We start from the raw sequence: 24,100 nt of genomic DNA on the forward strand, positions 1-24,100 counted from the left end.
AAATGTCTTCTTGGAATTTCTAGTCCTAAGGCTGCTTTCGCCAAGATTACTCCGTTGCTTATCCTTCAGCTCTCTATTAACTGTCTTTGAGATGTACAGGCAATCATGAGACCCTTTAAGAATGTAGCAGCCAGTCCTTATTTGATCCTTATCAAAACTATACAGGTTACAGGTCAGCTTTCGGGGCTAAAGATGAACATTTTTTTTGCTTGTATCCCTTCTCATCCCGCAGGTAAATGGAGATCAGAGAGAAGACAAACCGGTCCCTGCCCTCTGAAGTAAGGCGGGGAGAGGAAGGGCCGGCGGGGGCCAGTAGAGGGCGCTGTGGGAGCGGCGGAGGGCGCGGCGGGGGCCGGAACACAACTGCAAGCGCAGCGCTCACCTTCCCGCCGGCCGGCTACATGGCGGCGGCGGGCGCTGGGCCCGGGCCGGGAGCGCCCCCGGGGCTAGAGGCGGCTCTGCAGAAGCTCGCGCTGCGGCGGAAGAAGGTGCTGAGCGCCGAGGAGATGGAATTGTACGAGCTGGCGCAGGCGGCGGGCGGTGCCATCGACCCCGACGTGTTCAAGTGAGCGCGCGCGGGCGGGAGTGTGCGCTCGTCCTACCCCCAGACGCCCCTGCTCTCCCTCTCTTCGCCCCGGGCCTTTGGTCTGGAGGATATCTCCCGCCCTTTTCGGACCCCTTTGGGTGCCCGGAGTAGAATCGGTGTCCTGAGGGAGGTGGCCCTCCTAGGCCCCGAGCGAGGGGAGCTCACTGCCCACCACCTTGTGTTCTCTCCAGGATCTTGGTGGACCTGCTGAAGCTGAATGTGGCTCCCCTCGCCGTCTTCCAGATGCTCAAATCCATGTGTGCTGGGCAGAGGCTGGCGGGCGAGGCCCAGGATCCTACATCCGTGTCTCTGCCCACATCGAGCGTGCCCGAGACCCGAGGTCAGAGCTGGGCCCGGTGCTCCCTTGCCCCTGCGGTTCAGGTGGTGGGTGGCAGGGGAGGGAAGTGGGCAGCGCCAGGCGCAATGCGGGCTTGGCCCTGAGTGGCCCAGTCCTACTGTGGGTCTTCTCCCCGGACAGCAGGGACCACCCAAGGGCTCCCCTCTTGGTGTCCTATCCCCAGCTTTGGCATCGTTGCTACCCTTAAGAGTGTACATGTGCAGGTCCAGATCAGGCGGTTGCAAGCTGGGTGTCCAGGGTGGCCCAAGCAGGCGAGGCCTCGTCTAGGATTCTGCCTACCTCCTTGGGTAGAAGTGCTTTCATTCCACAAAGACAGGAACAAGGTGGTTTGGGTTCTTGTTCTTAAGGTGTGTACAAGCCTCCAGAAAAATGCTGAGGGAGTGGGTCAGGCAGAGGCCTTCCTGCCCCCTCTTTGCTTGCACCCCACTGGGGCCCAGGTGCTGCTCAGGAATGTAGCCAGCTAAGCTTCCTTCCTCAGATCGCAGGACAGGGGTCTGCCTGGCAGCCCTGGGCTGCCCTAGACACATGGAGCACAGAGGCCTGAGTGGGCACGGCACTGGGCGCAAGTGTCAGGGGCCTCCTCACTCTTGAGAGTCACAACGTGTGTGTGTGGGGGGGGGGGGGTAAGCAGATGCTGCTAACAAGGGAGTCACAGCGGAGCTCCAACTGCATCCACTTGGTGTGTTGCATCTGCTCCCAATTTCAGAAACACTCTGGATGTTTGGCCAGAAGCCCTCAGGCTCTCACAGATGTCCTGAGAAGGGGCTGGTGTTTGGGTTGGGCGCAGGCTGGGCCCCCTTGGGGGGAAGTGCCAGGGCCCTGGGTACCCATGCCCCCTGTCCTGAGAGGCCCTGGGCACTGGAGCGCAGGCTTCCTAACTGATCCACGCTCTGTCTACTCTCTTTGTGTCTCTCTCTGACCTCCAGAGGCCTCCTTTCTCTCTGCCAAGAACTGTAGTCCCCCTGCAAGGCCCTCCTTTTCCTCGGCCCCGCGGCCTGCGGCCTCTCCGGTTCTGCTCCACGGCCCAGCTGCCACGCACCCGCCTCTCTCTCCAGGGCCCCCCGGTTCCCTCCGGTTCTCTTGCTGCCTGTTCTCTCCTTTTGCAGGTTGCGTTTATTGGTTTATCTCTGGGGGTTGGTGCTCTTTCTTGTTTCTGTGGAAACTGCTGTGGCCCCAGATCAGGGGAGCTTGTTAAAGCAGCTTCCATGAGCTGCTAGGACAGGACCTTATGGGCCATTCCTGTCACACAACTTAGAAGCCGGGACGCGATTTCATGGCTCAGTTTATTAGAGACAACCTGCAGTACTTCCAGAATGGGACCAGTGCCCCCCACTCCCTAGGGGCCAGCTCTGCTAGGTGAGACTTATGCTCTGTGGAGGTGCCCTCACCCCAGAGGAGGACAAGAGGCAGAGGACCAGGAGCCTTTACTTTCATGTAGAGAGTAATGCCTTAGGTGTGAGAAATGCCTTGGCCTCTGAGATGCCACCACCCGCCCAGGCAGGTAGTATAACCTGTGATTGCCCTTTCCTGCCTGTTTCCTGAGGCAAGGGAACCTTCCAGGGATTGCCACATGTGATGAAGCTGGAGCCCGAGCCAGGGGTGTGTGAGGGCCTGAGATCCCACAGGTGCCCTGGCTGTCCTCTCCATGTCCCTCTGCACATCACCCACCTTGCTGTTCCAGATGCCGCCTGGAGCTCAGGCTGGCCAGGTGGGGGAGGGCCAAGGGGCAGGTCCAGGCAGACATGTGTAGACTACAAGGCTGAATTGAAGAATCAGTGGACAGAAGGAGGGAGATACTGGGGACAGCCCTCCTCATTTGAGGGGGCGTTGCTGCTTGCTCACCCAGTGGCTGGGTGCCAAGCTGGCTCTCAGGGCTGAGGACTCAGGGGCTGTGAGATGGCCAAGTCTTCCTTCCAGGGAGGGCAAAGGCTGGACCAATCAAAGGTGACAGAGATAGGAGGAAGCCAGTGTAGCTGGCCTTGCTGGAACAGCAAGTGTTAACCGGAATCAGAGTCCTGTTTCCCTGTAGCCCTTTGAGTTGGGGGGAGTGGGGAGGGCTCCAGCCAGAGGTGCAGGCCCAGGCCTCTGTGGCAGCAGGCCTGAGCTTGGGGTTGCGGGGGAAGAAGAGGGGAGGGTAGAGTCAAGGGGTACTGTGGGTTTAGTATTGGGAGCACTGGCATCGAGGGGTTCCAAGGGTGGTGGGGAGGAAGCCCCAAGCACAGGGATAGGAGTGGTGTGCGTGGAGTGCTGGGCCCCATGAGGTTTTCTCAAGTGCTTAGGCCTTGGGTCTCCTGGGTTGGGCATTTGGCAACCGGAATATGAGGACACAGAGGCCCTGGGGAGATACAGTGAGGGGAGAGTGCAGCCTGGAAGAGAGTTTGGTGGGGAGGCACTGAAGGGGAGCTGGGCACATGAGAGGCCATGACAGGATTGTACAGTGGCGAAGAGGCCGAGGCCATCAGAGACCCAAAAGCTCTGAGACCACATGCACAGAATCTCTCCACACAGAGCTTGGGCAGGGTAATAGAGGGGAGAAAATGAGGAGAGTCATCAGAGTGATCAGGTGGAGGCCTGTGGTAGCCTAGCGTTGTGATGGCAGTTTGAGGCTGTTGGGGTGAACTGGCCTTAGGTTTCCCATGGAATCGGGGTGTGGAGCTGCTGCAGACCGGGAGCAGGAGCCCCACTCGGGAGTTCGATCTGGTAAGCTGCAATAGGAACGGCGGGTCATCAGGGCCCCTGTCCCCTGGCCATCCAGGTGGCCTGTGGGGACTGTCACTGATCACCTCATTCATTTCTGCCTTTACCAGGCAGAAAATGGAGAAGCAGAAGACCCCAAGAGCACACAGGAATAAATGCTTGTCTTGGTGGGGGTGTGGTCACTGAGGAAAAATAAAATGCAATGGAGTTTTCTCTGTTGAAGTTTAGGGAAACTATATCTATTTTTTTAAAGATATATTTATTTGAGAGAAAGAGAGCATGAGTGGAGGTCGGGGGGTTACAGAGGCTGAGAGAGAAGCAGACTCCCCACTGAGCAGAGAGCCCGATGTGGGGCTTGATCCCAGGACACTGAGATTATGACCTGAGCCAAAGGCAGACACTTAACCAACTGAGCCACCCAGGCATCCTGGGAAACTCTATACTTTACATGTTGAAGTGATGACACTGCCCATTTTGAGCTAATTAAAATACCTTACTTAATTTCCTAGTTTTTTAACTTTTTAATGTGGCTCCCAGAAAATGCCACGTGTGGCTTACATTGTATCTCTATTGTACTGTTATCTCTACTGGACAGCATGGCTCAGGGACAATCACAGCGACACTTTCCCCAAAACACTGAATCAGGGCTGCAGGTGCACATGCAAGAGGGGTCATTCCCCCAAGGAAGCATAGGCTTGTGTTGAAGAGGCGTGTATGCATGTCCATAGTACACGAGTCCTTGGCGTTCTGGAAGCACAGATCAAGCCCTTCCTGTGTACTCGGCTGGAAGGGGCAGCAGGACTGGCTGCTTGGTGCAGACCTGCCTGTGGTAGCAGTGAGGGATGGTCCTGACCACTCACTCACCCCGGCCACTAGCCTTGCCAGCCAGCCTTGAGCATATACTGGGGTGCCTGCTGTGCTGTGTTGACCCCCTGTTCTTTTCCTTCCTCACACCATGCATCTGGTGTACACTCATGGCCACTAATATTTGGCCTCACAGCCCCACTAGCCCATTTGAGCACAAGGGAGCACTGGCACCATGGAGAAAGGCCGCTCCCGGGGATCGTAGGCAGGATGGGAACAGCAGCCCACATTCAGGCTGCTTTCTGTGACCCCTCGATCCCTCCAGCTCTGCAGAAGGGGCTCGCAGGGGATGGGGAGTCAGGATCACATGGGCCACACCAGAGGTAAAGGAATGACACAGTGGGTCCACTGGAATGAGTCAGATCCCTGGCCGTAGGGTATGCGTTTTGGGTTGCGTTTGGGGTTTTGTTGTGACAGACATTTTAACCTTCAGTGGTCATTGTCTTCAGTGGTCGTCTTCAGCTGTCTGGGGGCCGCTCAGGTTTTGGGCCTGGGAGAGCATATCACTCCTCCCACCTTTGGCTGAGCTCCATCCTCCATTCCCTCTGACCCTGATTACCCCATGCAGGGACCTGGGGCAGATAGGACCAGCCCCAGAAAGTCTCTTGCAGGGTCCAGGGGCGCATGGCTGAGTCAGGCTTAGCAGAGCAGGTCTGACCACCAATAGGCCCTGTACACCGTTCTCCTGAGACCAGAATGTCACTCTCCTCAACCTCCCCAGGCCTGCATGGGTCTCCCCACTGAGAGCACGTGATTTTCAAAGGTTCTAAGAATTGCACAGAGCTGGATAAATGGTCTACTTTCATTGTTAGATAGTGCTCTTAATGCCTTTTATGGCTCAAAGTTACACCGGTGTCTTATTTCCAGGGATTATGAGCCTCATCAAGGTTAAAGATGAGCTTTATTTGCTGTTTTCTCCTTTTCTCTCATCCTTGAGTTTCCAGAAGGGCCCTGGTCACTATACTGAGAGGGAGAGGAAGTTCCAGTGTGTGGGGTGCTGAAGAAAAGCTACATTCAGACTGAGGCCCACATCTGAGATCCACCTTGCCATTTGTCAGGGGTGAACTGTACTTGCAAGTCCTTCAGAAGTGCACCGAGCTGAGTTTGTGGGACACTTAAGTACCCCGAACTAGGCTGGGTGTTACAGAGGAGTCATGGCAGCCAGGCCAGCCTAGAGAGGGACATGGCCTCAGAGTGGGCAACAGCATGTTGGGAGCTGCAAGGTGGTGGGGTTCATGCATCCGTAAGAGATAGGATCCTTGCCCCTTGACCAGTCAGTGGGGACCAGATAGCAGCATTTGTAACAGGAGAAAGGAAATGTGCGGTGACAGCTCTCTGATTTGTGTCTTTTCCATGAGTCACTTGCAGGCTGAGTTGGCCCGGCTTCACCCTACCACATGCCCTCAGCCCTGGGTAACCTGTTATTACATCTTTGTTGAATCAACTGTATGCAAACACTTGAGTGTGAAGCCCAGGGTGGCAAAGCAAGGGAAAATCTGAGCTGTCAGAATTTCAAATGTGCCCCCACTGTCACCCTTTCCAGCCCACTGGGCAGCAGAGACGCCCTATTCTCTGGAGAGGAGCTTTTCAGAAATGCTCTGTAGGAAGGGGAGAGTGTAGTTGTGTCACAGAGCTGGGAAAGCAAGTCTGATGTCCAGGGTCTGCAAATGCAGGGGCCTCCCTTGTTCACCGCGACAGACAGGGAAACAGAAATGACTTAATATGCCCCCTAAGAAACCTCATGGTGTCTTTTCTCCAAAAATCTAGAAGTCCCCTGTGCAGGCTATTTATTAGATTACTAACTGATGTTGAGGTTGAGGTCAAACACGGGACACATACCCTGTTCAGAGTCTGCAGGGTGGACCCCACCAGACTGGAGAAGAGCCCTGGCCGATGGAGGCCCGATATGAGGGAACTGTGACCCAGTGGGTGAGCCTTCTCTCTGGGCACCTTTTGTCCCCTCTGGTGTCCTGTCAGTCTTATGAATGCTGTCAACACCCTGAGGCCAAGGAAACCATTCCTTTAAAATAAAGCTCTGGCCCAAGCATGGTTGCAGATTTTCCGGTCTTCATAGAAAGAGGGTAAGGTAAGTAAATTATAAGTCAGGAGCTATCTGCAGCAGTGGTCTCCATCTGAATGCGACTACCTGTGGTCAGGGCAAGTCTCTTTTGAGCACTCAACCCTCAGCAGGGGCAGGAACCCGGTCACAGGATCTGGGAGCTGAGCTCAAGTGCAAGCGGCTTGACCACCAACTGTTTGCGAAATACTTTGAGGTAGGCAGGAAACGCCTGTGAGAAAGAGCTTCCAAGACCCAAATCCAAAAGTTCAATTTCCATTCCTCTTTTTTTTTTTAAGATTTTATTTATTTGAGAGAGTATGAGAAGGGGGAGGGTCGGAGGGAGAAGCAGACTCCCAAGCAGGGAGCCCGATGCGGGACTCGATCCCGGGACTCCAGGATCATGACCTGAGCCAAAGGCAGTTGCTTAACCAACTGAGCCACCTAGGCGTACCCTAATTTCCATTTTTTAAAAAAAATATGTTTTTTTTTGTTTCTGTTTTTGTTTTTAAAAGATTTTATTTATTTGACAGAGAGAGATCACAAATAGGCAGAGAGGCAGGCAGAGAGAAAGGGAAGCAGGCCCCCTGCTGAGCAGAGAGCCTGATGCAGGACTCAATCCCAGGACCCCGATATCATGACCTGAGCGGAAGGCAGCGGCTTAACCCACTGAGCCACCTAGGCGCCCCCTAATTTTCATTCTTGAGGGTTGTGCCTCCTGCACCATCACTGCAAGCAGTTGAGCTGTGGGCAATTTGGAGCAGGAGTGCCGGGGGGCCGGAGGCAGCAGTCCAGCTGATGAGCCCCCCCTGGAGTACTGGTGGCCGGCCGGGTCCTTCACTTTCCTGGGCAGGATCAACCAGCTGAGCTCACTTCCCGAAATGGGCCTTGTGGACTTTCCCCATTGCCCCTTGCACTGCTTCTGTCCTAGGACCCGTGCTCTAGGGCCTCCTGCACTCTGCCTAGGATTTCTCTTGGATGTGCCATCTCCAGGCAGTCCTCAGCCTCAGGGCTCAGGGCTGACAGAGGGTTCCTGGCTGAAAGGTCGGACAGAGATGTGCTAGACGTAATGTGCCAGGAACACAAATGTGGTCGATGTGGCAACTGTGGAGTCTGCCCTGGTTCCTAATGATTGTGTTCTGTGTCTGCTCAGGGAGAAACAAAGGCAGCGCGGCTCTGAGTGGAGGCCCAGCACTGGCAGAGCGCGGTGGCCGGGAAGGATCCAGCCAAAGGATGCCCCGACAACCCAGTGCCACCAGGCTGCCCAAGGGGGGCGGGCCGGGCAAGAGCCCCACACGGAGCAGCACCTGAGACGGGCAGACTTCTCATACCCCCCAGCTCTGGCCTCTCCCACCCTCCTAGCAGAGGCTATCTGGGCTTCCCCTAGTTCGTAATAAAGCTTTGTGAAAAACCAAGGGTCCATCCAAGCTGTTTTCTATCACCTTTTGAATATATTAAGACAAGGATTTAGAATCAGTTCTGCCTAGTGGGCCTGGCTGTGCTATAATTGAACTAAGCAAGTGACTTAAACCAGTGATTTCACCCTCCTGTACCTTATTTTCAAATTGGAGAGAAAATATCTATACAGTTGGCCCTTGAACAACACAAGGGTTAGGGGCACCAACCCCCCTGCATTGTTAAAAAATCCAAATATAACTTGACTCCCCAAATCTTATTTACTAGTAGTCTACTCTCAATAGGAAGCCTTACCAGTAATATAAAGTTGATTAACAAATGCTTTGTATTATATACCGTATTTCTTACCATAAAAGGAAGCTAGCCAAAAAAGAACCCATAAGGGAAACACATTTACACTGCTGTACTATAGAAAATCAACGTACAATTGGCCCTGCACAATCCTGTTATTCAAGGGTCAACTGTATTCCTAGATCTTTCATAAACAGCCATCAACACGTTTTGCTAAAGGGAAAGGGGCAGTGCTTTTGCTGAGACTTTCCAGGGCGCTCAGCTAGGGCCTGAGCATGAAGGTGGGGAGGCTGTCCTACAAGGTACCCGTACAACGCAGTCAAGGATGAACCGTGCTATGAACCTAGAGCTGTAAGCTGTGGTTGCCAAGCAAAATCCAGTTAAGACTCCTTCCCCCGCAACCCAGAATGTCCTCACCCTAGGGACGCCTGGATGGCTCACTCAGTTAAGCGTCTGCCTTCAGCTCAGGTCATCATCCCACGGTCATGGGATCAAATCCTGCATTGGGCTCCCTGCTCAAGCAGGGACACTGCTTCTCCCTCTGCCTGCCGCTCCCCCTGCTTATGTGCGTTCTCGCTCTCTGACAAACAAATAAATAAATCCTTAAAAAAATAAAAGTAAAGGGGCACCTGGGTGGCTTAGTGGGTTAAGCCGCTGCCTTCGGCTCCAGTCATGATCTCAGGGTCCTGGAATCGAGTCCCGAGTCGGGCTCTCTGCTCGGCGGGGAGCCTGCTTCCCTCTCTCTCTCTCTCTGCCTGCCTCTCTGCCTACTTGTGATCTCTCTCTGTCAAATAAATAAATAAAATCTTTAAAATAAATAAATAAATAAATAAATGTGAATTAAAAAAAAATTTTTCTCAGCCTACATGTGACCCACGGTGTTAGGGACTTTGTCAACATCCCCTTCCCATAGACCTCAAATGTTCAAACTCCAGTTCCAAACTCTTACCTGGTGCCATTAACAGAGAAGCCTGAAAAATGACAAGCACAACTGAAAACTGAACTCAGTTTTCCTAGAATCTAGGAAATTTCTAGATTCCTAGAATCTAGGAAACACTGTTTCCCCTCAGGGCATGTCACATAAGCAGTGGCTCCTTACAGATGTGAGCAAGGCAGTACCCCACTCCTGCAGTGCAGGCCGGGACAGCTTTCCGTGTGGCCCAGCCTTGGGGTCCGCTCCCCCCATCCCTGCAGGCAGAGGAGTGTGTACCAGCAGTGCGTCACAATAGAGGTTTCATACAGAAGCTTTAATTGTGAACAACTGGGAACAAGATGTGCTGCAGGGTGGCAGGAGGGGGCGGGGGCGGGGGCAGGGAAACTCCTGCGAGCCCCACTCCCATTCAGTATTCTTCCCCTTCTTCAGCCTCTGCTTCCACGGAATCCACACCCACCTCTTCATAATCTTTCTCTAGAGCTGCCAGGTCCTCCCGGGCCTCAGAGAACTCCCCTTCCTCCATGCCTTCCCCCACGTACCAGTGCACAAAGGCTCGCTTTGCGTACATGAGGTCAAACTTATGGTCCAGGCGGGCCCAGGCCTCGGCAATGGCGGTCGTGTTGCTCAGCATGCACACGGCCCGCTGCACCTTGGCCAGGTCACCCCCGGGGACGACAGTGGGGGGTTGGTAGTTGATGCCCACCTGCGAGAGAAAAGGGGAAGAAAGCAGTCTGTGAAGCTTCAGCCCAACCCAGAAGTGGTGACTGCTTTCGTGGAAATAAGACCTGTGTTGCCTTCCTCATGCCAGGCAAGGAGTCAGCTGAGCAGGCTGTGGGTTTCTGGACAAGGACAATGGGGAGAAGAAAGGAGTCCTGGAGCCGGCCAGCCTGGCTCAGGTCCAAGCTGCCGGAAGGGCTTTGTCCTAGCACTTGAGCCACGTAAGGTACTCAGGTAACAGGACTGTTTCTTCTAAAAAGGGATACTGCTTTCTAGTCTTCAGATAAAATTTTTTCCATAGGCTTCCACTGATGGGGATTCATTTCTGTAGCTGACACCTCTTCCACTCAAGTCAGAGTGCAATGGTTTTATCACGAGGGGAGATCACCCCCCCCCCCGCATCTCCCATCAAGGGAGTGAGCCTGTGCATCACAGGATGACAGGAATGCTGTCAGAAGTCCGAGGGCTGTTGCCACCACTGCAGCCAGAGGTGGACTATATGCGTGCTGAGTAGAAAGGGGGTGATATCCAAGACCTGGAACCAAAGGGGAGGCATTCTAAGTTTTCAAACCAGGGGACAATGTATCCCAGAGCTTTGGGCAGTGATACACAGGGTCAGTTAGAACCAGGCTCAGCAAACTTTGTCTATAAATGTCAAGACAGCACATATCCTAAGCTGGGCAGGCCACATGGTCATGGTGACAAATGCTAATTCTATCTGCAGCACAAAAGCAGCCTCAACCACACACCAAAGAACAGGTGTGCCTGTGTTCACATAAAGTTATTTACGATAGGTGGCTGGTCTGCCAATCATGCCGAGTCCTGAGTGCAGAATAGAAAGTGCTAGTTAAGGACAGTGCAGGGGCGCCTGGGTGGCTCAGTGAGTTAAAGCCTCTGCCTTTAACCAGACAGGGTCCTGGGATCTAGCTCCACATTGGGCTCTCTGCTTAGCAGGGAGCCTGCTTCGCACTCTCTCTCTCTGCTTGCCTCTCTGCCTACTCGTGATCTCTGTTAAATAAATAAAATCTTAAAAAAAAAAAGGACCCAGGGCAGTAAGCTCACCGGTAAGCTCACTGGTTCAGTGAGTTCTGAACAAGCAGAGATGGCATGAAAAGCAAGGCAGAGAGAAGCCCATTTTTCCAGGTAGAAAGCTTGACAGGGCTTAGTATTCAAGTATTGGACAAAGCTTCAAAGTGACAAGTTTCCTATCCTGTATCAAATGGAAGGTTGATAAAAACTATGTGGAAGGCAAACTCAGGCCAAAATTGCTGAGCCTACCAAAAGAGAAATAAATGTGTTGCCACTTTTCCCCAAAAAATATTCATGGAAATTTTTCTTTAAATCAGACTGCATGGGACATTTAAATTAGGATTAATTTCTATATGCCTGTGAAATGAAGTAGATTTTAGCAACATCAATGTTTATGGTAATGCCAATTTCAAATATCCACATAAATTATCAAAATGCCTTGAAAATTTCTACATTTCTAAATCCAGACTACATTTCCCCACACTGATTTGTCACCCAAAAAAGGAATAGAGATTGTTCCAAAAATGTCCTATTCTCTTAAGAAAAATTCTCACCACAGATATATAGTGTGATAACTCAGGAAGGAAGTTCAAAAGGAACCAATGAATATATTATCACTCTGGCTAATTTATGACCAAAGGGCTGGCTGCCATTGAAGGGGGGTATTCTCCACAAAGGGCATGCTGTGCTGGGTCTGCCGCTGCTGACGGTGAAAACCACTCTGCATCACCCAGTCCTACCTTAAATCCAGTCGGGCACCAATCCACAAATTGGATGGTGCGCTTGGTCTTGATGGTGGCGATGGCTGCGTTGACATCTTTCGGGACCACGTCCCCCCTGTATAACATGCAGCAGGCCATGTACTTGCCGTGCCGAGGGTCACACTTGACCATCTGGTTGGCTGGCTCGAAGCAGGCATTGGTGATCTCAGCCACGGACAGCTGCTCATGGTAGGCCTTCTCGGCAGAGATGACCGGGGCGTATGTGGCCAGGGGAAAATGGATGCGGGGGTACGGGACCAGGTTGGTCTGGAATTCCGTCAAGTCCACGTTCAGGGCCCCATCGAATCGCAGGGAGGCCGTGATGGAGGACACGATCTGCCCGATCAGACGATTGAGGTTGGTGTACGTGGGCCGCTCGATATCCAGGTTGCGCCGACATATGTCGTAGATGGCTTCGTTGTCCACCATGAAGGCACAGTCGGAATGCTCCAGGGTCGTGTGGGTGGTCAGGATGGAGTTGTAGGGCTCCACCACGGCCGTGGACACCTGGGGAGCTGGGTAAATGGCAAATTCCAGCTTGGACTTCTTGCCGTAGTCCACCGACAGCCGCTCCATGAGCAGAGACGCGAACCCAGAGCCGGTGCCGCCTCCGAAACTGTGGAAGATGAGGAAGCCCTGCAGCCCCGTGCACAGATCCGCCTGAGAGAAATCACAGACCGCGGGTCAGCGCCTACGGAAGCCACACCGCCGACCTCCAGCGAGCCACGGTCACTCCTCTTTTCCTCTGCAGGACACTACGCGTTCGAATCGTCCACAGCGCACACGCGGGACACTCAGAAGCAAAGCAAGGCGGACGTTAAGATGGATGGATGATGGATGCACGAAGCCACCCGTGAAGGAAGACGGGGACTCAAGATTCTGGCCTGGGGTTTGGCCAGAGGGACCTTGAGGTCCCCATCCCCACCCGCCCTCCCGTCCAGGGAAACGTTCACAGGACGCCCTCTTACCAGTTTGCGGATCCGGTCCAGGACCAGGTCGACGATCTCCTTGCCGATGGTGTAGTGGCCTCTGGCGTAATTATTGGCTGCGTCCTCCTTCCCGGTGATCAGCTGCTCCGGGTGGAAGAGCTGCCTGTAGGTCCCCGTGCGCACTTCATCTACAAAGAGGATGCATGGGCCGCGTGTCTTTCAGGCCTGTTGTTAACTCACCAAGAGGGAGGGATTCGGGGACCCGCCGCATCTACCACGCACATGCTGGGCCTTGGGGGTCAGCAGTGTCAGTGTCTCACAGGAAATGTCTCTCTGTGACGTGCAGACCACAACTGCGATCTGTGGCCCTAGCAGGGAAAGTCAACTGGAGGTACAAAGTCCAATCTGACCGGTTCCCAAAGAAGGGAAAAAGCTCACACCTGCACACACACGATTATTTCTTCCCAGCTGTAGCTACAGCAACAGTGTGCCTAAGAAGCCCTTACATATTAGATAGTCACCAGGTCAGTGTGACTTCTGCCAGGCAGTCCCGACAGGGCACTCTAGGTGGCCTGCGGCTCACAGACTTCAGGCTGACATTCTGTCTCCTCCTGGGTGGCCATGAAAGGTGCGTCTCTTTGCAGCTCTCCCTGGCCATCACCTCAGGCTTCTCAGCTGGTGGATCCCAAGGAATGTTCTCTATTTACCTTCTGCCTAAGATGCAGGTCAAGACCCTTGTGCACCAGCAACACCTTGTGGGCAGCGTTAACGAAGGACCCGTGACCGGGCACCCTGCACCCTGGTCTACACAACCACCTGCCTGGGTCTGAGAGGGCCTCGAGTGAATCTATTACCAGCCTCTTTTTCCTGGATATTAGGTTCTCCTGCATTAGGAGCCTCGGTGCCAAAGACACTTGAAGCACTCACCCTGTAGTTTGTCACCTAACACAGTCACAGGCATATACTCGTGTGTCCCATCCTTTCTGGGGAAGGATTCAAAGGAGCACAGGGGATGTGGGTGGGGCTTTAGGGAGACTCTCTCACTGTCCCAGGAAAGCTGCCCAAGTGCCCCAGTACCTACCGACCACGGTGGGTTCCAGGTCCACAAACACCGCCCTGGGCACATGCTTGCCAGCCCCAGTCTCGCTGAAGAACGTGTTGAAGGAGTCATCCCCACTGCCGATGGTTTTATCACTTGGCATCTGACCGTCAGGCTGAATTCCATGTTCAAGGCAGTACAGTTCCCAGCAGGCATTGCCGATCTGGACACCTGCCTGCCCCACGTGGATAGAGATGCACTCGCGCTGGGAACCAGAACACAAACCTTGAGACCTCCTTGTTTTTAAGGTAATCGATGCTATATGGCCTGGAAATGAGACCTAATATCCTAAGTTAGTATTTGTAAAATATTCTGTTGTCTTTTATTTAGATTGTATTTATGTATTTGTCAGAGAGAGAAAGAGAGGGTGAAAGCAAGCAGGGGGAACAGCAGGCAGTGGGGGAGAAGCAGGCTTCCTGCTAAGCAAGGAGCCAGATGTGGGACTCAATCCGAGGACTCTGGGATCACAAGCTGAGCCGAAGGCAGATGCTTCACCCACTGAGCCACCCAGGTGAGGCTCAGTTGTCTTAAGATCTCCTCAGACACATCCCATGAGCTTTCAATAATAATTTTATATCTGAACACTTATCTATCCAACATGGACAGACATACACTTAAACTGTGAATAGTAATAGAGTTACTATAATTAGTCTTTCAAGCCATGGATAAGTAATGTAACAAGTAGAAACCACAGCTTAGAGGGGCACCTGGGTGGCTCATTCTTTAAGTGTCTGCCTTCAGCTCAGGTCATGTTCCCAGGGTCCTGGGATCATGCCCCATATCTGGCTGTCTGCTCGGTGGGAAGCCTGCTTCTCCCTCTCCCACTTCCCCTGCTTCCCCTTCCCTCTCTCACTGTCCTTTTGTCAAATAAGTAAATAAACTCTTAAAAAAAAAAAAAAGAGGGGCGCCTGGGTGGCTCAGTGGTTTGGGCTGCTGCCTTTGGCTCGGGTCACGATCTCAGGGTCCTGGGATCAAGCCCCGCATCGGGCTCCCTGCTCCGCAGGAAGCCTGCTTCCCTCTCTCTCTCTCTCTCTCTGCCTACTTGTGATCTCTGTCTGTCAAATAAATAAATAAAATCTTAAAAAAAAAAAAAAGAAACCATGGCTTAGAACATCATAAAAAATATATGAAATAACAGTTTAAGACTTTATTTATTTATTTGAGAGAGAGAAAGAATGAGGGAGAGAGAGCATGAGAGGAGAGAGGTCAGCAGGAGAAGCAGACTCCCTGCTGAGCAGGGAGCCCCATGTGGGACTCAATCCCAGGACTCCAGGATCATGACCTGAGCCAAAGGCAGTTGCTTAACCAATAAGCCACCCAGGCACCCCTGAAATAACAGTTTAAAGTCACTGGACAAAAGACAGTGATTCAAGCAATGTAAGCCTTAGCACTGCCCCTGAAGACTATGGGGAGTTTCCAGGCTGCATGAGGGAGTAAGGGTGTGGTGAAGAAACCTAAAGCCCTGGGACCTCCCTGAATTGAGAGAGAATTCAGTGTTCAGGGAGGCCAAAGCATCTAGAAATGATGGTGCTAACAGTGGTGGGGAGAAAGCTGCACAAGGAGCCTTGAGGATGTCAGCAGAGAGTCCCACTTGAGTCTACAGCAGAGTGGCACTCAGCACCCGTGTGTGAGAGACTCCTGAGCTCCCGTCAGTCATGAAGGAAAGGCCTCCTAACTCACAAAGCACCAAAAGGAGTCCTCAGTAGTAGGGCCAAATGAGACCTATACTAAAGGCTGTTCGGAACTCACCTAAAGCTTAAAAGCACGCCTCAAAAGGATCAAATTAGGGCGCCTGGGTGGCTCAGTGGATTTAGCCGCTGCCTTCGGCTCAGGTCATGATCTCAGTGTCCTGGGATCGAGCCCCGCATCGGGCTCTTTGCTCAGCGGGAGCCTGCTTCTCTTTCTCTCTCTGCCTGACTCTCCACCTACTTGTGATTTCTCTCTCTGTCAAATAAATAAATAAAATCTTAAAAAAAAAAAGGATCAAATTATCTCTAGGTATTTAATAGCATCCCAGAAGAAAGCCTAAGAATAGTTAAGGCAATACAAAAAACAAACAAACAAGCAAAACAAAACAAAACAAAATAAAAAAACCCAAAACAAAAAACATAAAACAAACCCTAACACCCAACAATTTAAAATGTATAATGTCAATCTAAACTTACCACGTATAAACACACACAGAGACACAGAATATATAACCATACATGAAAAGAAAAAGTAATCGATAGAAACAGACTGAATTAGTCGATGACAGAAATAGCAGAGGAGGACATTAAAATACCTATCATGTAGGGGCACCTGGGTAGCTCAGTTGTTTAGCATCTGCCTTTGGCTCGGGTCATGATCCTGGGGTCCTGGGATCAAGTCTTGCATCAGGCTCCTTGCTCAGCGGGGAGCCTGCTTCTCCCTTTCCCACTCCTCCTGCTTGTGTTCCTTCTCTTGCTGTCTCCCTCTGTCTCTGTCAAGTAAATAAATAAAATCTTTCTAAAAAATTCCCATTACGTATCCATATCTCAGGAAGGTAGAAGAGAAAATGAGGAGAAATATAAAAAAGACCTATATCAAACTGCTAATGATAAAAGGAATGCCTGAAATGCAAAATACACTGGATGGAATTAATAGCTGATTATATAATAAAGATCTAAAGATGCGGGGTGCCTGCATGGCTCAGTCGTTTGAGCGTCTGCCTTCAGCTCAAGTCGCATGATCCCAGGGTCCTGGAATAGAGCCGCATATCAGGCACTCCGTATCAGGCTCCCCATCCATCGGGAGGCCTGCTTCTCCCTCTCCCTCTCCCACTGTTTGTGTTCCCTCTCTCGCTGTCTCTCTCTCTGTCAAATAAAAAAATAAATCTTAAAAAAAGATGAAAAGATATGCAGATAACATAAAAGTTCTAGAATATAAGTGAATGCTTACAGAATATATGAATATACTTAATGTGACTGAATTATACTTAAATGGTTAAAATGGTAAATTTGGTGCCATGTGTAATTAACCACAACAAAAGGTGATACTCAGCTAGAAAAAGCAACCGTATTGATACATGCACCATGGATGAATCTCAAAACAATTATAGTCTGTGAAAGAATTCAAACTCCAAAATATGAACTCAATAATCCCATATATAGAAAATTCTAGAAAATACATCTAAGTAGATTAATAGTGGAGCAAGAGTGTCAAGTGGGAGGATTTTCAAAGGAGTAGAAGGAAACCTCTGGGGGTAATGGGAGTTTTTTTTTTCTTCACTGAGCTGATGGTTTCATGGATTATCAGCATGTTATTAAATGTTAAACCTTAAAAAAAAAAAAAACCAAGAAACCAAGAACAGAGGGAGAGCCTCAGCACTGTTAAAAGATCAGTGTTTTTCATCAAAATCAAAAGCTTCTGGGGGCGCCTGGGTAGCTCAGTGGGTTAAGCCATTGCCTTCGGCTCAGGTCATGATTTCAGGGTCCTAGGATCAAGTCCCGCATAGGGCTCTCTGCTCAGTGGGGAGCCTGCTTCCTCCTCTCTCTCTCTGCCTGCCTCTCTGCCTACTTGTAATCTCTCTCTGTCAAATAAATAAATAAATCTTTAAAAAAAAAAAAAAAAAGCTTCTGCACAGCAAAGGAAACAGTCAAGAAAACAAAGAGGCAACCCACGGAATGGAAGATATTTGCAAATACAGTACAGACAAAAGGTTGATATCCAGGATCTATAAAGAACTCCTCAAACTCAACACACACAAAACAGATAATCATATAAAAAAAAATGGGCAGAAGATATGAACAGACAATTCTCCAATGAAGACATACAAATGGCTATCAGACACATGAAAAAATGTTCATCATCACTAGCCATCAGGGAGATTCAAATTAAAACCACATTGAGATATCACCTTACACCAGTTAGAATGGCCAAAATTAGCAAGACAGGAAACAACATGTGTTGGAGGGGATGTGGAGAAAGGGGAACCCTCTAATACTGTTGGTGGGAATGCAAGTTGGTGCAGCCTCTTTGGAGAACAGTGTGGAGATTCCTCACGAAATTAAAAATAGAGCTTCCCTATGACCCTGCAATTGCACTACTGGGTATTTACCCCAAAGATATAGATGTAGTGAAATGAAGGGCCACCTGTACCCCAATGTTTATAGCAGCAATGGCCACGGTCGCCAAACTGTGGAAAGAACCAAGATGCCCTTCAACGGACGAATGGATAAGGAAGATATGGTCCACATACACTATGGAGTATTATGCCTCCATCAGAAAGGATAAATATCCAACTTTTGTAGCAACATGGATGGGACTGGAGGAGATTATGCTGAGTGAAATAAGTCAAGTAGAGAGAGTCAGTTATCATATGGTTTCACTCATTTGTGGAGCATAACAAATAGCATGGAGGACATGGGGAGTTAGGAGAAGGGAGTTAGGGGAAGTTGGAAGGGGAGGTGAACCATGAGAGACTATGGACTCTGAAAAACAATCTGAGGGGTTTGAAGCGGCAGGGGGTGGGAGGTTGGGGGAACCAGGTGGTGGTTATTAGAGAGGGCACGTATTGCATAGAGCACTGAGTGTGGTGCAAAAATAATGAATACTGTTAGGCTGAAAATAAATAAATAAATAAATAAATAAAGTTATTCTGTAAACTAAAAAAAAAAAAGATCAGTGTTTTGAAAGACTTGTTCTAATTCTGTCTAGATTTCACTGCATTCAGAAGCTTAATCATGTAATTGACAGTTTTCTAAATTAAAATTTTACAGAAATACTAACTGGCACATAATTACAACACAACAACAGATATAATTCTATTGAGTTAAAAAATACATTAAAAATACATAAAAATAAAAAATACATAAATGTTAGGGGCACCTGGGTGGCTCAGTAGGTTAAGCCTCTACCCAGGTCATAATCCCAGGGTCCTGAGATCGAGCCCCTCATCAGGCTCTCTGCTCAGAGGGGAGCCTGCTTTCCCCTCTCTCTCTGCCTGCCTCTCTGCCTACTTGTGATCTCTCTCTCTGTTAAATAATGAAATAAAAAAAATCTTTAAAAAATTCATAAATGTTAAACATCATCGAATTACAGAATTTATTTTATTTTATGACAATGATAAGTCAATAAAACTAAAAAGAGGTAAAATAAAGACTTTGTCAGAAGTTCAAAAACTGAGGGAATTAATTATAAGCAGATCATTACAACAAGAAGTGTTAAAAAAAATTACACCAGACAGAAAGAAAACATTAGATGGAAAACTGGAACTACGCAAAGCAACGAAAAACACCAAAACAACTAACGATTTGGGCAAACATAAAAAAACTTTTGTTGAATTTTCAAAATAGAATCAAATGTTAAAGCAAAATCAGTGATTTACTGTGGGGTTTATAGCTTGTATAAAATTAAAATATGACCAGCAATACCAAAGAGTCAAGAAGGAGGAATGGAAGTATATGGCTGGGACATGGTATTATAGCACTTAGGGGCCCACTGCGACAGACTGAAGATGTGCTCTATAACCCCCAAAACAACCACAAAAAAATTAAACGAAGTGGTATAGCCACAAAGCTAATAAAAAAGATAAAATGGAATCATAAAAACAATCCAAAAGAGGCAGGAAAAGAGAGGAAAGAGGGAACAAACAGGAGATAAACAGAAAACAAATAGCAACCTGGTAGATTTAAACCCAACCACACCACTAATCACATTAAACAACATTACAAATTAAATGAAAATACCAGATTAACAGGCAGATTGTCAGAGAAAAAGCAAAACCTAACTATTCGCTAATTGCAAGAAGCCCAGAGACTGTTTCCAAAGTAAAGGATGGAAAATAATATACTGTGCTAAGGCTAAACCAAAGGCAAGCTAGAGTGGCCTGATGAGCAGGGCAGTTTCGATTTAATTTTATTTTCTGCTGACACTGGCTTGCTACTAACATATGGACTGACCTTGGTCTAGGAGGAAGGAGTTAAAATGGATGCGACAGGGCCATCAGGTGTTCCTCCAAGCAGGTTTAGAGGGAACACCGCCCTGGCTGAGGCAGGGCAGAAGGGCTGGGAGAAGTGCGCAGGCACATGGCAGGGCAGTCACATCGCTCAGGCACACGGGAACAAGGTGGTGAGCCTGGAGTCTTCCACTCCGCCACTCGTCTCCCACTTCTCCAAGAGCACCACGGTGGACAGGAACCCAGAGTGTCAAAGTTCCTGGTATTGTCCCTGGTGAGGGGTCTGCCTGGGTCACACCTGGCTGGACAGCATATGGCTCACAGGAGCCCAGGCAGAAGAGAGCACTCAGGCTGGTAGTGGACAGTGTGGGACAGAGCAGGCCAGGACCAACACTGTTGCTTTCAAAGCAAAGAATTTTACTAAGGAAAGGGGGTCATTTCATAATGGTAAAGGGGCCAAATCGAGAGGAAGGCACAACAGTGCACAGTGGTTATGTATCATCAGAGTCACCGCTTCTTGATACAGAACTTCGAAATGTACAAAATAAAACAGAACTGAAAGGTGGGACGGTTGGCAAAGACTTCAACATTCTCTCAATAACTGAATCAGATGGAAATTGGTCAGGGCACAGAAGACCTGGACAACATCATCAACCACACAGACCTAAATTACATTAGAAAACACTCCACCCCGCACAGCAGAATACACCTTCTTCTCATATGCACAGGGAACATTTGCCAAGCAGACCATATTCTCCGCCAACCATAAGACAAGTCTAAACGAATACCGAATTATTCAAATAAGAGTTTGATCTGCAGCGGGAGGGGAAAGGAGACCCCTCCCCCAGCAGCCCTGCTCCTCCCTCCCACCAGTCAATCACCATAGCCCTGAAGAGCAAGGCCAAGACCCTCAGCTGCTTCCACCCCCAGCATTCCTGGCAACAAGCCCAGATCATTGTAACCATGGGTATTATTTTCCCATCATCTAATAATGATCGCATTATAGTTCAGAAATCTCCAGCTAGGGGAGCCTGGGCAGCTCAGCTGGTTGAGTGTCTGCCTTCAGCCCAGGTCAGGATCCTGGGGTCCTGAGATCAGCGCCGAGTCAGGGTGTCTGCTCGGTGGGGAGCCTGCTTCTCCCTCTCCCTGCTGCTCCCCCTTCTTGTACTCTCTCTCTGTCAAATAATAAATAAAATCTTTTAAAACAAAAGTCTCAAACTACTTCCAGTTATTTCTAATTTCCTGACCCCACACTGTAATCTCCCAGCGTTTAGGACGGATGGTCTGAGGCCCCAAATTCTGCTTCTGGCCTTGTTTTTAATAAGTGAAAGACAAGGGACTATATCACAGCGAATAAGTCTAATTCTGATTCCAACCAGACTGCAATAGTGAGCCAAAAAAAAAAAAAAATTACCTTTAGAGGCAGGGACAAATTCTCCAGAAGGTACTCAACTTTGTGATGAGGCTCAGGGATGCACAAAGTTGGATATTAAGCAAAATTTCTGCTGCTGGGATTCCCAATAAATTCATCTTCAGACACAAACCCTTCTAATAAACACAAAATACCAAGAATGGCCAACATATATTCACACCAACTTGCCACCACCTCTCCCTCCCCAGTGGTTTCCTAATCTAGTTTGTTCAGCTAGGTACTATGAATTTTATTTATTTATTTTTTAAAATATTTTATTTATTTATTTGACAGAGAACACAAGTAGGCAGAGGCAAGCAGAGAAAGAGGGGGGGGAAGCAGGCTCCCCACTGAGCAGAGAGCCCGATGCTGGGCTAGATCCAAGGACAGTGGGATCATGACCTGAGCCGAAGGCAGAGGCTTTCACCCACTGAGCCACCCAGGCGCCCCAGTACTAGGAATTTTAAAAAATCAAATTTCAGGCATTTCAAATTGAGAAGACCGTAACATATCAAGCAACTATGGTGGAATAGCTCTTCTGATAAATCATGATTCTGATAAATCATAAATCTTTGGACAAATCATGGGGTTTTTCTCTCTTAAGAGGAAGCCTTTGCTAAAAACAATAGCTCCTAAAAATGATGAAATGCGCAAATATCTTCTAATCTTGAAACTTCCTTTTACCTGTATGGTAACAAGATACGTTTCCTTTATATTTGGAATAATTCACCTCTGCAAGGAATTTATTTGAGTAGCTTGATTTCATGCTGTGCAATGACCAGTAAGAGATATCTCAAAACCAAATTTTACAAAAGAAGAATGCAGGGGTTAGTATGAATTATTATATAGTGAATTATTATATAGCTTGTATATATGTATAGTTGTACACACACACACACACACAAAGTTTGCAAGCTACCACAGTAATCGGCAGAGGAAACAGGATGAAGTCTCAGCCTCAGTTAACTGAGAACAAGTGAAATTTGAACTGGACCATGTGAAGTCCTGTCTTAAGACTGTTCTGGCTGCTCTCCACCTAAGGCTGTCCTCTTGGGCACTGCTTGTTCAGAAATACACAATGACAGAGGCGTTGGCTGGGTTCAATTGATGTGCAAACTATTAACGTGTTAATTCAACCAACTACCTAGTAGATCCATGAGTTGAGGATATAAAAATGCATGACTTAAAGGCAGCAGCTTAGCCTGTTGTAGGAAGTCAGGAATTCACATATATTGCCAATAAAAGGGCATCTGATAGTATCTACAAAATCACAGCCATCCACTTCTGGCATCGCATATACACCTACACCAGTAAGAAAGGGCACATGCACAGACTGGAAAAAAAATCCAAGTATCCAGCGACCCCAATCAGGTTGTATGATCTGGAGTCACACACTAGGATACTATGCAGCGGTAAACAACAATGCAGATCTTTGTGGGTGGATACAGAGGGCGCTGGATTTTTTCTACAATGCAAAAACAAGGTGCAAGACTGTATACTGTGTGCTACTTAAAAAAAAAAAAAAAGATTTTATTTATTTGACAGAGAGATCACAAGTAGGCGGGGGTGGGGGGGTGGGGGGAGCAGGCTTCCAGCTGAGCAGAGAGCCAGATGCAGGGCTCGATCCCAGGGCCGAGATCATGACTTGAGCCCAAGGCAGAGGCTTAACCCTCTGAGCCACCCAGGCACCCACTGTGTGCTACTTTCCGTGCAAGAAAGGGGAATGTAAGCGTATCTACTCGTTTGCTTGGTTTTGTGCTAAGAAAACTCGAAGCATAAACCAACCTAAATAAATAAATAAATAAATGCCTTATCTAATGAAGGAAGCACGATTTTTCAGCATATATATGCGTTTTCTATGATCCTTAATTCAAGACGCTGTAAATACTGCCTATTCCTGTAAGCGCCCTCGTGAGCCCACAGAGTAACAGAGACAAGGCGAATTCGAATGCAGCACCTAGTGGTGCTCCAGGAAGGAAGAGTCTGGAAGGGCGAGGGTAGCGGGCGCAAACCCCCGACCTGCACGCTCCTGGGTAACACAAGCATCCCAGAATTGCGGAGTCAGGGTCACCCTCGCGCCCCACTGCCACCGGGATCTGCCCCCCAGAGCTCCACGGCCCCCGACACCCCCGCTGAAGCCTCCCGTCATACCATTGTGATTGCCTCCTGGTCGCTCGCTGGATTTCACCTCCTCTCAACGCAATGCCACGCGCCCAACTGCCTGCCCTCCACGCCGCATCGCGCGTCCTGATTGGCTCACTGCTCACGCGAATGTCATTGGCTCCGACCACTTCAGGGGGCGAGTCCCACGTCGGGATCTAAATTGTGATTGACTATTTTCTTGACCTGCGAAATCGCTTTTGATTGGTCATCAGTTTGGGCGGGAAGCGGCGAAGGAAGCTTATGGGAATGCAGAGGTTGAGTGTCTCTTGGAACATTGGCAGGAAGCTGCCAGGCTAATGCCCAATGAACGACTGTAGAGGGGTGGCAGCGGGGCGCCCCCGATTAGGGGGGTGCAGGCCATGCTACCGTAGTTTACATCACCTGAGCCCCATTTGTTCATCTGTAAAATGTAGTCTTCCTACATTTTTAGTTTTATACTTTTACAGGAGTATTGGAAGTACAAGGGCTGTTAACGGTGAAAGGGTCTTGCATACTTAAGCTCGAGCAGAAACATTTTAGGGTGGTGTTTTTTTTGTTTTTTGTTTTTTTTCTTTTTTTCTTTAGCAGCCTTTTACTGATGCTGATGTTAAAAACCTGGGCTGGTAAGAATCTTTAAGTCCTGGATCTCTCAGGGGCAAATGTAACTGGACTTCTGCAAGAAGAGGAGATGATGTGGACCACATGATAGGTTCCCTGCGGGAAGTGGCTGGGGAACTCTAGGAAAGAGGGAAAGATCAGTTCTGCCTTCTAAGAGACAGCATTTATCTAGATCTCAAAGAAAGTATCTCGAGTTTTCTAAGCAGCAAAGAGACCTAGATGGCGTGGGCAGAGAGGGCCTGGGGACAAGGAGGTCTGAGAGTTGCAAGGTTCAG

General features: G+C 49.3%; 2 protein-coding genes across 3 annotated transcripts; one reads left to right on the plus strand and one right to left on the minus strand.

The window, feature by feature from the left end:
* The first annotated feature begins 332 nt into the window (after nt 1-332).
* MZT2B (mitotic spindle organizing protein 2B) lies at nt 333-7,976 on the plus strand. 2 transcript variants are annotated; one of them, XM_059139299.1, is made up of 4 exons: nt 333-565; nt 778-926; nt 1,871-2,050; nt 7,715-7,976. In XM_059139299.1, exons 1-4 carry the CDS (start codon nt 402-404, stop codon nt 7,870-7,872), a joined length of 651 nt encoding a protein of 216 aa, XP_058995282.1. In that variant the 5' UTR covers nt 333-401; the 3' UTR covers nt 7,873-7,976. The 2 variants fall into 2 exon arrangements, with proteins under 2 accessions (XP_058995282.1, XP_058995281.1); XM_059139298.1 differs by lacking the exon at nt 1,871-2,050 and having other exon boundaries at nt 341-565.
* Nucleotides 7,977-9,511: 1,535 nt separating this feature from the next.
* LOC131811241 (tubulin alpha-3 chain-like) lies at nt 9,512-23,288 on the minus strand. The gene is made up of 5 exons (XM_059139545.1): nt 23,217-23,288; nt 13,720-13,942; nt 12,678-12,826; nt 11,689-12,369; nt 9,512-9,905 (listed from the first exon to the last, which is right to left on the minus strand). The coding sequence occupies exons 1-5, from the start codon at nt 23,217-23,219 to the stop codon at nt 9,609-9,611; spliced, it is 1,353 nt and encodes a 450-aa protein (XP_058995528.1). The 5' UTR covers nt 23,220-23,288; the 3' UTR covers nt 9,512-9,608.
* Between the last annotated feature and the right edge of the window lie 812 nt (nt 23,289-24,100).

This window comes from Mustela lutreola, chromosome 11, assembly GCF_030435805.1.
Source record: "Mustela lutreola isolate mMusLut2 chromosome 11, mMusLut2.pri, whole genome shotgun sequence".
NCBI classification, from domain to species: Eukaryota; Metazoa; Chordata; class Mammalia; order Carnivora; family Mustelidae; genus Mustela; species Mustela lutreola.